This window comes from Rhincodon typus, chromosome 7, assembly GCF_021869965.1.
Source record: "Rhincodon typus isolate 14 chromosome 7, sRhiTyp1.1, whole genome shotgun sequence".
Classification (NCBI taxonomy): Eukaryota; Metazoa; Chordata; class Chondrichthyes; order Orectolobiformes; family Rhincodontidae; genus Rhincodon; species Rhincodon typus.
The window spans coordinates 23,989,080-24,003,175 of NC_063338.1; the positions used below are offsets into that span (position 1 = coordinate 23,989,080).

Here is a 14,096-nt window from a genome sequence, read left to right on the forward strand (position 1 = left end):
CTTTCTGCAGTCACTGCCAGGGAAGATGGAGCCGTCTGTCCATCAGATTGGTTGCCAACTCCTAAGGCCAGGATTAACTCTTTGAAGTGAGGGCAGAGGATTCTTTTTAGTTTTCTGGCTCACCATTGACTTTCCCTTTGAACAGTCTGCAACCCTGAATTTTCTGCACCTGGAGTTGGATCTGAACTCACTGAGAATCAAGATTGCTAAGAACCGAGCTATGGGCTGACATACAAAATCATTGTCAAACAAACCAAGTTAATTAAAATTTTGGACTGCAGAACACAATAAATAGTGCTCAATAATCGTCCAGTTTTGAGACTGATGTGAAGGGATGTTATTGACAGAAATCAATATGAAACACATGATAAAGTAACACAATTACATTTGAGCGTATCGGGGATGAAACCAAGTAAAATCATGTACCACAGCAATTTGCATTATACTACTGCACAGACGCAACATTTTGCCTGTCACATCTTGTCTAACTTCCAGAAACCACTAAGATAAGTACCAGAAGAATTTTTCTTTCATCTTCATTGGGGTCAGTTTTAACATATGCCCGAGAAGCTTGAGGGCTGATCGAGCTGTCATATGAAGGAACCATGGGTGAAGCTGACCGGTCCAAAGAAAGATTGGTGATGCTTACAGACCTGTTATGCAGAGGAGAGTAAAATCAACATAAACAAAACAGCTAAGGCTGGTAAATATATCCATCACGGTTAAACTATATAGACCTGAGCCAATAACAGAGATACCTAACATCCTTACTAGATTTGATAACATGTTGCTTTTTGCAACTATCTTTTTCCCTCAAGTATCAGTTTTGAAGCAACTTTAATCCATTGAAGCAAGCCGTCAGGATACTTCATGTAATAATACATTCAAGAATATGGGGTGGGTCTTTTGATCAAGATAAAGCAACTATATTGAAAACATCAAAAAGCAAATTCCTTTAGCACGACATGAAACCAGTAATATTTGAACAAGTACTGGGGTTTTTCCAAAGAAGTCGTTTCACCGAATAGGAAAGCAAACTAACATTTTTGAGATAGCATAAGACAAAGAGATCTTAAATGTTTTCTAATCAATTACTTTATCTTAAGGGGCAAGAATATAAAATATAAAAGACGTAAAAGACAAGGTAGCTATACATTCCAAAATATGTTGCAAAGACTACTCATTCTGTGCAGAACAAAGATTTTAGTTTGCAAACTTCATCCTTGTAAAACAAGTTTAACACATCGTATAGTTTTGTACTATGAGTTTAAACGAACAATAATTAAGGTCAAGCCTATTATTGCAGGTGAAGTCCTATTGAATTGATCAGAACCTGTAGATCATTCCCCAATGAAAACCAAGTCCTTTTTTTTTATTAAGTGTGGGGTTAGATAGCTCAGTTGGCTGGATGGCTGGTTTGCAATGCAGAGTTTGTTCAACACTTTAGGTTCAATTCTTACACTGGCTGAGGTCACAATGAAGGCTTTGCCTTCTCATTCTCACAACTTGCCTGAAGTGTGGTGATCTCCAGGTTAAATTCACCACCTGTCATTGCCCTCTAGTGAGAGAGCAGCCTATGGACCTCTGGGATTATGGCAAATTTCACTTTCAGAATTAAAAGGGTCACAACATGCAAAGGCTTAAACACTTGTGAAGTAGCAAATTCAAGAGCTGTTTTTTACTGCTATCACAGGAGGCATCTTGCACATCAGCTGAGAGGGCAAATTCTGCCTTAAAGAGCTCAAGTGCAAAGCAGGCAGAAGACCCTTACACTAAAATGCTGTAGGAAAATAGTAATAGAAAAATGCAACATGTAGGCTTTCAAATCTTCAAATTCAGAATGGTCATTGCTACTTTGAACTGAGTGGGTTGGTACACAGTTCAAGTAAATGGTCAAACCAGTTAAACAAGATGTATATTTATCAATATGGTTTCAAAAACCCTGGCTCACGTGAAGTCATCACCATATTAAAAAAAGTCAAGAAAAACCTGTAATTCGTTTAATCAAAAAGGAAGAAAGTTCATACAGAATTCTGTGTAATATATCATAGCAATGTGAAATATGAATTAAGGCTTAAAAAAAAAGGGGAGAAACAGACGTCTAAGTAGATACAAAATGTGACAATTAAATAGTTAGAAACAGGAGAACAGTTCATACTAAAATGTTTTGATCTTTCCATCCATCTTGCTGTACCTTCTTTATTCTTCAAACAAAAACTTGAACAGAACTGATTATTCAATGTTAATTTAATACTAAAAATAGTACATTTCTTTATTGATCATACAATTTCATTAATGCAAGACTAGCATATTTGTCACATTTTCAAAATGTTTAAAACATTTATAATGATTGAAAAATATAGAATACTGATTTTTTTTAAAGAAGTTCCCTAATCAATAATAGAAAAATTAACATTGCCGCTTCATTTCTATGTTTGTTCCTCCAAAAATTGACTTGTTAACTATATGTCAAAAATGTTTCTGATGAGACAAAATCCCTAACATTTAAACTTTGAGGCTTTAAATGCTTCAATTATTGTTCTGGTTTTCTTTTTTCATACGAACACCTTTGTGATTTCAAAAAAAAAGTTCACATACAATGTAAAGAATGACGGCAAAAATGAACAGAGTATTCCTTTTAAACAAACCTTTTTCGTGCAGGTGACTTTCCTACATCCTCCTGCACAGTTGGGAGACGTGTTGTCAAATTACTCTGAGAATCCTGGTGACCCAAGCTGATTGAAAGAAAAAGATAACATCATCAATTCCAAAATTAAATGTTGGCTGTCCTAGCTTAACAACTAAGTTAAAATTTAACAAGTGCATCACATGTGCCTGAATGATCAAAAACAGCAGGTCCTAAAGCACTGCACTCATTCCATAACGGTTTCAAATTCCACTGATGTCTCCAGCGAAATTTTCGATATTAAATAGCACATTATCACAAACAGTAATTTACTTTTGTTATCAAACTATTATAAGATCCATTTGAAAAAGAGTATAATAATGACTGGCGTATCAATTACTGAAAAATCTTAGCTGCTGTTTCGTAATTGCAATTTTTTCCTCTTTCTTGATCCCTCCTTTCAGAAGAAATTGCTAATGTACTATCCAAAGATCTTCTAGTCATGGCATCTTGATATTTCTTTTCCTTGTCCCTTGGGTGTGGGTTTCGCTAGCCCATCACAAATGGACTTTAAACTTAGTAGCTTGCTACACCATTTCAGAGAGCAGAGGGCAGTGGACAGTCAAGCAGATGGATTACAGAGTCACATGTGGGCTAGACAGGGCAAGGATGGCAAATTTCCTTCCTGAAAGGGAATCAGTGAATCAGTTGGGAATAACTCAAGTGAAAGGAAATCCTATTGAAAAGGATTTAAAATGTCTGCACAGCAATGTATGCCGTCAAAAATAAGGCAATTGTAGCTATCGCATCATGTGGAACTATATACTCTAGGGATTATGGAGACATGCTACAGAAAATTCAGGACTGGGAATTACAATTTACGTAAGATATTTAGAAAAAAAAAGAAGGGGTGAAGGTATAGTGATGTAACTGCACTTAGAAGGGATAACTCAACGGCAGTAGATAAAATATGACACTGTTATCAGCAAGACCAAAGCAGAATCTTAGAACACTAAGATAACAAGGAATCAGATCAATTGGAATAGTTTATATACTGCATAATAGTGGAGAGGGTGTGGTAAATGAGGAAATATGCACTTTGGAAAATTGAGCAAAAGGTATCGAGTAATCAAGGATTTCAATTACCCTAATATTAATTGCATAGAGGACGCAGGCAAAGGGGATAAAAGGATACAATGTGTATAGAACTCCTTTGTAACCCAATATGTGTAAAGGCCAACAAAAGAAGATTTGCTTTTGGTTCATTCCTCATTTTGAGATCCAAAGTACAAAAGTAAAAGATGGAGAACATTAGGAAATAGTGGTCTTAATACAATCTGCTTTAAGATGATAAATAGAGACAAACCAATGATGGAAACAACAGGAACACGTTTATGGAACAGATTCCAGAGTCTCAGACTTTTGGGAAATAAATGGGCAATGAAGAGAGGCTGAATAGACTATTCCTGCTTCTAATTCCAATGTTTGTATTTATTTGCAAATAACAACGTAGAGCAACAATGGATACAACTAAAAGCTATGTTCAAAAGAATGCAGGAAAAACACATTCTGCTAAATGAAAAGCAGAAATTAACCATTAGTAATTGGGTGAATGAACAATTGAGGTTTAGGAGGGTGGCTGGTGCAGGATTTTTGGTGAGGTGGCGACCTAGCCTGACAGCAGAGCCAGGCACTCCTGGTTGTGGTAGGCCCAGAGCAGGACTCCTGGTCATCAGCGAGGCAGTGACAACGGCTCCTAGTTGTAGTAGGCCCGGAGCCAGGAACACCTGATTATCAGCGAGGCGGTGGTGGCAGCAGCAGCAGAGTCAGGGGGGCTCCTGGTTGCGGGTCCAGCATGGGACCTGGCATTGGTACCCTGTCAGCAAGGTGGGCCCAATGATCAAGAGATGGCACCTGAAGAATAGTAACTTCATCATTGGGGTGGCTCAGCAGTTGTCCTTCGTCAGCCAGCTTATGGCTCGCGATGGAGGTGGCAGAACAAAGATGGACATTCTTTCAGCTATATTCTTTTATTCTTAAACTATTTAAAATAGCACCAGATTATGGTGACAGTTGAAGCTTTTCACTATTTTACTGTGTTGACCATTCTAGAGTACAAGTGACGAATCATTCAATCACATTTCCCCAACACCATTTCCTTACAAATACCCAATTTCCTTTGGTTTCTCTCACTCGACCCTGTATTCCCCAGACATTTTGGGCATTTGAGTCCTTTGAGAAAACAGACCAAAATATGTATTGAATTGGTCAGTCATCTCTTTGCTCCCTATGAAACTTCCCCTGCTTGTTTCTGACTGACTTACATTTTTCTTAACTTATCATTTTTATTCTCACAGACCTTTAGAAGCTTTTCCAACCGATTTGTACATTTTACTCAGTATTCCAATAACCAAGTCATTCGTGTACATCATGAAAAAGCAATCCAAGCACTGTTCCTTGTGGAAAATGACTTAAATCTGAAGTACACCTTTCCTTAGTCCAAACTTTATTTTTAAAATCAAAGCAGACATTGATCCTCCTAGTCCAGGAGCTTCAACTTTGTTAATCAGTCTTTTAAGTGATATTCATCAAAAGCTTTCTTGCAATCTATACAGACAACCACTGTATTCCTTTCATTAGCCTTATATGTAACTCAAGTAAAAGCCCAACTCTATTGTGTTTGATCGATCTTCCTTCCACAAATCTGCGCTCGCTTATGTTCATTAACTCAAACTTTTCAAGTTTCGCAATTTTTTCTCCAAAATCTTAGTCACCACAAAAGTGACCTTTACCCATTCAGCTATTCATAAAGCCTTAGACTAAGTAACAAAAAAGTGAGAAATCATGAGTTTGTGATCCTATTATTAGCTTTCTTAAAATTAAAATATGGGAATCATCGCTGCGGTGGCAACCCTATTATAGTGCCTGGCAGGGCAGCAATGTCATCAGCAAAGCTCAAATCTATAAATGGACAGCCATTGGTTCATTTAATCCCAGAAAGCCCTTTGTCGAGTTCCTTAATACCCACTCAATGGTGGCAACAAACAGAAGAAGATGAGAAAGGATGCAACTTTGCCTGATGTCACTCAGAACATGGAACCAGTCACTAACATCCTGCGTTTTTACACAGCATTTGAAATTCTCACAGACCTTCCCAAGAGCTGCAATCATCCTCGGTGGGATGTGAAAAGTTTAGAGTGAAGACTGATGTAGGAAATCCAAGGCTTTAGTGAAATCAATTAAACTAACTGCAAAGGATCCTGATATTCTGGGTAGTTCCAAACAATCCACATAGTGCAAAAATCTGCTCAGAGTGAAGGCACTTTGGTCCAAATTGGGCATACTCTAATTTTCACCATCCACTGTGCTGTGAATAAGGTCAAGGATCAAAGCAGCACACTTTAAATTGATATTGATAAGACAGTGACTGCCTTCCAATACTGATGAGAGTCGATGGTCTGAAATTATTAAACTCAAATAATGAACGCTGAAGGTTCTGATGTTCTTAAACGGAAAACCAAGTACTGTTCCAGAAGCTCATTTTGAGCTTCACTGAAACACTGCAACAGGCCTTGGAGAGACCCTCTTGCACAGGAGCCAGATGGTGTATTGAAATGGCAAGTGACTGGAAGTTCAGAGTCATGCTTATGGCTGCAGTGCAAATGTTCTACAAACCAGCTACCCAGTCTATGTTTGGTCTCCACATCATACAGACTGCATTCTGAGCAGCAGACACTTACAATGAGGTTGCCTTTTTTGCAGATACAGATGAGTGACCACAACATCAGTGCCCAGACCTGGTTACAAAGTATACATAGTCACCGAACAGTTGCTGCTCTGCCCGTCTTTAGCATTTCAGGACATTTGTTGTTCTTGAGCGAAGTACCGGTCTTTGTCATCTCAATTTCACTAAGTCTTTCTACATTTATTGGAAGCTCAGTTGTGAGCTTATTGACTTGGGCTGAATTGGCCAGAGTAGATTTATTAAAGGCTTCCTCAAAGTGTTCTGCCAACAATAATTTTGTCTCCAGCTTTCAAGAAGAGTGTACCATCTTGACAGTAATTAATCCCAACCTTATTTTTAAGTTCCCTGCAACGTTCTTTCTAATTTGAAACAGTGATCGGAGGTCATTGCAAGCAGCTGGGCCTTCTGATTCCTGTGCTTGTTTGTTGATCCATTTTCTCATGTCTTTTTCAGCACTCCTTTTCACCTCCCTTTAATTATAAGCCTGATAAAAGGCATTGCTTCCAGTTTTGCTTTTCTTGAAGTACCTTCATTTCTACTATTAAAGGTCCATATTTGGTCAGTGACCCAGGCTTCATTCAGAGACGCTTGATATCCAGACATCTTTTAGCCCTGCTACTTTTAATTCCTCCCACCTGCACATCACATCTAGGTAAGCTGAAAATCATCTTTAGTTTCAAATGACATTGACCTGCTGATATCAAATCTGTTCAAAGTCTTTGATTCTTTCACCACTTCAGCTTGGTCTTGATCTTTACTATTATGAAATGGCAATCACTAAACAAGTTTATTCCTTTCTACACTTTAATACTCTGCAAACAAGCAGTTCTCCAACTTGGTCCCATAGTTAACTGGTTAGTTTGTGTTAGAGTTCTGTGGTCGTTGAAAGTCCATGTAATTTTGTAAATGTCTTTACAAGTGAAGAATGAGGACCCAATCCTGAGATTATGTATTGCAAAATAACTGTATAAAGCTCTCTACCATGTGAGTATCTTCTAAATCTATAGGCGGGGAGGTGTGTGCATGCACACGTTCTAACAATGTTCAAAACCAGATCAGTCCTCACCCATTTGTGAATCCCTGTCAGCCATGACTTCAGTAATGTCACCTATCAGCAATCAGGCGAAGAATGGGTCACCATAAACACAAAAAAAAAAGGATGACAGGAAACCACTAAACAACAGACATTTATATCGGAGCAAAGTTGACATCACAGAGGACTTCTCCTGTCCAGGCAGTTCCACTAATATGCAGGGAGCCTGAGACAGAGAGTTCAATAGGAGATTAGTCAAAATATCAGATTTCAACCTACTGAAAGATTTGAAACAGTTAAAAGGTTTTCCATTAAAACAAGCGGTACAATGCAAATATACTCTCTGCTCTGCTGTGGTTCTGAACTGCAAACACGCTCTTTGCTCTATTGTATGGTTGTGAAACTTAGAACATGAAAAACTGTCAAGAATGAAACTGGATACCATCGTACTGGATTCCTTCAAAAATTTGAGGCAGACACTTGCGGGACCCCAAAAACAAAAAAAGAAGTTGTTCAGAATAGCCTGCAGCTTCTTATGTCACCTGCAAAAGATCGTTCGGCTGATTTGGCCATGTCACTCCATTTCCTATACTGTAGCCCACACAGCAGGTTCCTACCAGATTTGGGAGAAAAGGTGACCCAAGATGAACTGGATGTGTCAGATTGTCAGTAGTAACCTCCAGCTGAACAAGAGAGTCTGGAGTGACACAAGAACTTTAATTGAGGACACGACAGAAGAACATCTATTTTCTGCCTCAGACACAGGAACTGCCAAGTCTAAATAAGTATTCCAAGAGGGAACGATTGGCATAAAGTTTGGGATATGATATTTCATGGCTCCCGTTTGTGCAAAAAAAAAATGACAGAATGATATTACAACAATTTTCACTATTAGGTCAGATTCTATTCTCAGTAGTGAAGGAATGAATTTTGTTGTTTACGTTGCAGTTAACTGGCCAGACATTTTACAATTTTGTCAGAGATCAAAACTGAAAATTTGCCATCTAGAACATAGAACATAGAAAAAGTACAGCACAGTACAGGCCCTTCGGCCCACGATGTTGTGCCAAACTTCTACCTGAAACCTAAGGTCTATCTAACCTCCACCGCTACCTTATACTATCATCCATATGCCTATCCAATAGCCGCTTAAATGCCCCTAATGAGGCCAACTCCACTACCCTCTCTGGCAATGCATTCCACGCCCCTACCATGCTCTGAGTAAAGAGCCTACCTCTGACGTCTCCCCGATATCTACCTCCTTTCACTTTAAAACTACGTCCCCTCATAAAAGCTACCTCCACCCTAGGAAAAAAGTCTCTGGCTGTCTACTCTATCTATACCTCTGATCATTTTGTACACCTCTATCAAGTCACCTCTCATCCTTCTGTTTCAATATGATGCCTTCTACATGAAGGCTGTGGCACTTTGAAACAGGGCATGAAACAACCACCCTCTGATCAATCAGACTCATGAGACAGAGCGCAAGTGAAGAAAATACAAATTAGGAAATATAAAATTTGTGTTAAATTGTGCACATAAAACTAAATAAATAGAAATTAGATCGAGAGAGAAAAAAGACAAAGACACAGATGAAAGCTAAAAAAGGGCCTTTTTCTTTCACCTCTTAACAGTAACTTTGAGAAAATGAAAATCCACATTTATAAAAATTATTTGAATTGTGAGCTAGGTTACTCATCAATTATCATTTACCATACTATTAATACTCCACACTTCAATGCAACAGCTCTCATGTTTTCAGCTATTTTACAAAACTAGCGGGCAAGCATCCAAGGTTCATGCACTTGATACTGAATTCAACATCAGGACTATCGAGGACGGCTCTTGTCAGAGTCAGTGTGTTCTTACCTCGGAGTCAAGGGGCCCAGGTTCAAGTTCCACCTGCTCCAGACGTGTGTAATAACATCTCTGAATAGATTTATTAGAAACTATTATCAAGGATCACAACAGCACACCTTCAGAGGAAGAAGGATATATTTGACAGCAACTATTACATTTTTGTATCTAATTGCTTCTCTGTAAATACCAAAAATTGCTGTCAGATTTACCCCGTATTAAACATCAAGCACCGATGATTTCATTATTATTACAACAAAATCTAGGTCTTTAAGTTCAGCGTGCCTTGAATCTACCAATACTTATGAACAATAGAACTGTTGGTGCATCATATCCCATTGAATCAAGATCATTGTGTTGGTATAAATACATGAAATCCCTCCAATTTCTGATTGTAAATCTTTAAAGCATTTTTTTTTTGAATGTCATTAGTGGGCCAACAGATTGTTAGAAAACCCTGATTGATCAGTTTAGTCTCTCAAGTGCTAAGTTGCAATCTGAAGTATTGCAGCCTGTCAGATCTGACCATCTACTTTAATCAGAAGATCTTATCTATGTGGGACTTTGACAGAGGTCGATTTTGATGGTTGTCGATCGCACTGGAAGTCATGAAGTTAACCTCTGACTCTACACTAATCTTCTGAATTACCCATGATAAGAAGAAAAATTGGGAAAAGCATTCAACATTTTCTATGATGGGACTGAAAAGTATTTCAAAAATTGCAGTTTCTGGAGTTTTCCATTTTACATACGAACAAGGAACAAGAATAGGCCACTCAGCCCTTCCAGCCCGTTCTGTCATTCAAAAAAAAACATGGCTGATCCGGTTTTATTCTCATTTCTATACTCCTACATATATCCAATAATCTTTCACGCCCTTGATAATCAAGAATCTACATCTGCCTTAAAAGTATGTAAAGATTCTGCATGCACTGGTTTTTGAGAAAGAGAATTGTAAAGACTCTCAACCCTCAAAAATGTTTCCTCATCTCAGTTTTAAATGTTTTAATTTTTTTTAAACGATGCCCCCTAGTTCTATATTCTTCCACAAGAGGGAATATGCTTTCTAAGTCCACCTAGTCAGGTCCCCTCAGGACCTTGTATGTTTCAATTAAGTCACCTCTGACTGTTCTAAACTCAAGGGGATACAGGCTAGCCTGTTTAGCCTTTCCTCAGAAGACAATCTGTTTATTCCAAGTGTTAGTCTAGTAAACCTCTGAACTGCTTGCAAACATCAACATCCTTCCATAAAGTATGGTCACCTGTACTGTACACACTACTCCAGATGGGGTCTCACCAATGCCCTGTATAACTAAAGTGTAACCTCCCTTCTCTTGCATTCAATTCCGCTTACAATAAACCATAACATTGTATCAGCTTTTCTGATTACCTGCTGTATATGAATACGAACTTTGTGATTCGCATACCAGGACATGCAGATCTCTCCGCATCCTCTCACTATTTAGATAAGCTTTGTCATTCTTCCTGTCAAAATGAACAACTTCACACTTTTCCGCATTGTACTCCATTTACCAGATCTTTACCCACTCGCTTGTCTATATCACGTTATAGGCTCTAATGTCCTCTTCACAACTCAATTTCCTACTTAATCTTTGTGTCATCCGTAAATGTTGCTACCATACCATCGATCCTTCATCCAAATCATTTATATAAAGTGTAAAGAGTTGAGGCCCCAGTACTGACCCCTGTGGCACTACACTCGTGATATCCTACCAGGCTGAAAAAGACCCACTTCTCCCAACTTTCTACTTCCTGCTACCCAGCCAATATGTCACCCCCTACATTTTGAGCTTTTACTTTCCACAATAACCTTTCATGTGGCACCTAATGAAATCAAATTTTTAAAAAAGGAGTTTTGGGCAGCTCCCAGAAATGGGGAAGTTGTGGGGGAGGGTTGGGGTGGGGGGGAAAGAGTTGGGAAGTAAAGAGAGAGAGGAGGGGTGGGGCTGGGGAAGGTAGATGGGATGGTGACAGGTGAGTGCAGGTAGGGAGGAGTGGTGGGGATTGGTCAGTGAGGTGGGAGAGATGATGGACAGGTTGTGTCAGGTCAAGGAGGCAGGGATGAGAGGGAGGCTTGGTCCTAGGATGAGGCCAGGCGTGGGGTGATTTGGTCATGGGATGACCATGGAATCATTGACCATGGAATCTCCCCATCCCCAGCCTCATCCCATGACCAACCCTCCCTCTCATCCCCGCCTCCTTGACCTGACACAACCTGTCCATCTTCTCTCCCACCTATCCGTTCCTCCCACCTCACTGACCAATCCCCAGCACTCCCTACCTGCACTCGCCTGTCACCATCCCACCTACCTTCCCCAGCCCCACCCCTCCTCTCTCTAGTTATTTCCCAGCTCCCCACCCCAAACCCCATTTCTGAAGAAGGGTCCCGACCCGAAACGTCAACTTTCCTGCTCCTCTGATGCTGCCTGGCCTGCTGTGCTTCTCCAGCTCCACACTTATATCTATTACAAGTTGTACTCCTGCACTCTTTCCAAAATGGCATCCATCTGATCCCAAGAAGTAAATAATATTTTCTTAGGGTTGATGAACAGCCCTTCATTCAGTAAATTTTATAATCCATCAGCACAGCACTTTCACCATTTGGCAAATATCTTCAAGATGACCCCATGCTCTACTTCATGCTGCATTACCTGAGGTTTGGTTGCTAAACTTAATGATGGTATGGATCAGATGCTGGAGGCAGTCTTGACTTGACTGAAGGAAGGTAATTTGAGAGTGATACACTGAATGTCAGTACTGTCAAAACAACACCGATTTATTCGCAAATACTGCTTTGTTATAAATGCAAGTAGAAATTCTGTAAGAAAGAAAATTTATGCTTGAAAAATTTCACTGAGACAATTGTCAAAGCTATGGAAAAGATGCTTGACCAGCCTGACTAGCCACCACAATCCAAATACCTGATCTGATAAGCTTCCATTACCGGACTAGACCACACCCATCCTCGACACAATTATCCACTCACCCATTTATATACCTCACATGCGTGCCATCCTATCCACCTGACACCTTGCCTCATCCTCCCTACATTCATTCATTCACACGTACACTCATCTGTTCTCTGGCATTCACACTGGACCATTAAGTTAATGACTGGGGCTGTTACAAGGAAACATCCAATTTTACATCCACCCCTAACACCCCAAAAGAAACTACAGCATTGCAATAGAGCTCTTTGGTGAATACTGTGTAACAAATTTCTGGAGCAGTCAAGCGTAGATCTAGAAAGAATACACAGCCAAAGTTGAAATCAGTAAAAGTTGGAGTGGAGCAGTAATCCAGTGACTACTGCTTCACATAATATCCTAGTCAAAATCTTCTAAAGATGACAGCAAGAATTGCTACAAAGGACAGAAAAGAACACAAAAGAAGAACAAGATTCTATCTATACTCGAGCAAGGAGAAGATTCCAGATCAATAAACGGTTCCCTTTTTTGGATGATTGCAAGTTTTAATCCGAAGGACAGATAGTGATTGAACGAATAAGAGTGAGTTACCTTCATTACACCAATTACTACAAGAAACTATAGACAGCATCCTTCCAAATAATGACTTTCATATGAAAAATCTGCAAATATGTCTACTATCTATTATGTGAGTTACAAACAGAGAAAACTAGTATCACTCAATTGTTTTACTGCCACTGAATTCAAAAATACAAATTAGCAGACCTGTCTCATGGATAAAGTCAGAATAATGTGTGGTACATTGCACACGCCAGATTTCAATAGCTGTTTTTCCTTCACGTGTCTCAATCAAAACTTTTGCATCATAAAACATTTTTCTGAAATCTTAAAAAAAAAACTAATTAATTTGGCGCAGTTTTCACTGTTCTTAAATACCACAAAGCATCCTGCAAAAGCTTTCCATAAAACGTCTGAAGAGGGATGGTCTATGCAAGGACTATCAACGCCAGACAGAATGGAACCTTTACCCATTCTCCTCAATCAATTGTGAACATCAATATTTCAAAACTAAGAATAACGCAGGCCACAGGTGAGTAAAATTCTGATCAAATAATATACCTTAACCAAAAATGTGATGCCTATTGCATCAGTGTTTCTAGTCCTTAAATCATTTAGGATATTAGTCAAAACAAGATTGTCATTAATTTCCAACTTGTGCTGCGGACCTCCATGCTAGGAATTGTTCTGTATTATAAATGTTTACTTCTCTTGTAGCAACTTCTATCTGTCTCCCTCAGACAGAAACCTACATCTTGTGTGTGAAGGGACAGTTCAAATGTAAAATGCCTTATATATACCTCTGCCACACGAGGTCTTCTTCCAAAAATATATTTTTGATGACTTTTCTTCCACTTACAGGAGTTCTAGGTTCGACTGGATCCAATATGGATACAGAATACATTGAGTCAGTCAAAACATTTAGATCTTCACCGATGGAACTGCTGTCTGTGGAATGTGCATAGTTCAAAGCTATTTTACGACAGTAAGTGCAAGCTCGAAGATCACCTGAAGAGAAAAAATGATTATTTTAGAACAGTATGCATTTCATAGAAACATTTGGAAAGTTATTAGAGCAAACAAGCAACGCAAAAAGTATTAAAGACAAGCTCGTGGCATTCATTATCAAAGGTTGCAAGCTAGTTTGATCTTTATTTATCAACATACATTTCTGAAAGAAGTGTTATTGTTAACTGTGCCAAACACTGGAAAAATGTTTCACCTTGTGGGGAAAATTGGTCCACCCACAAGGTAAGATTAATGACTACATTTCATGAACTACATTTCACATGCAAGTGCTGTAGAATATGGATAAAATCAGTAGCACTT

At 39.0% G+C, this 14,096-nt stretch overlaps 1 protein-coding gene across 1 annotated transcript in view; it reads right to left on the reverse strand.

The window, feature by feature from the left end:
* The window catches only part of pikfyve (phosphoinositide kinase, FYVE finger containing), a 99,226-nt gene that overhangs the window by 50,203 nt on the left and 34,927 nt on the right, over positions 1-14,096 (reverse strand). Inside the window, exons 6-8 of the mRNA XM_048598715.1 lie at positions 13,568-13,775; positions 2,649-2,735; positions 515-653 (exon numbers count right to left, since the gene is read on the reverse strand). Of these exons, the coding sequence (XP_048454672.1) occupies positions 515-653; positions 2,649-2,735; positions 13,568-13,775 (434 nt within the window). The remainder of the gene's footprint in view (positions 1-514; positions 654-2,648; positions 2,736-13,567; positions 13,776-14,096) is intronic.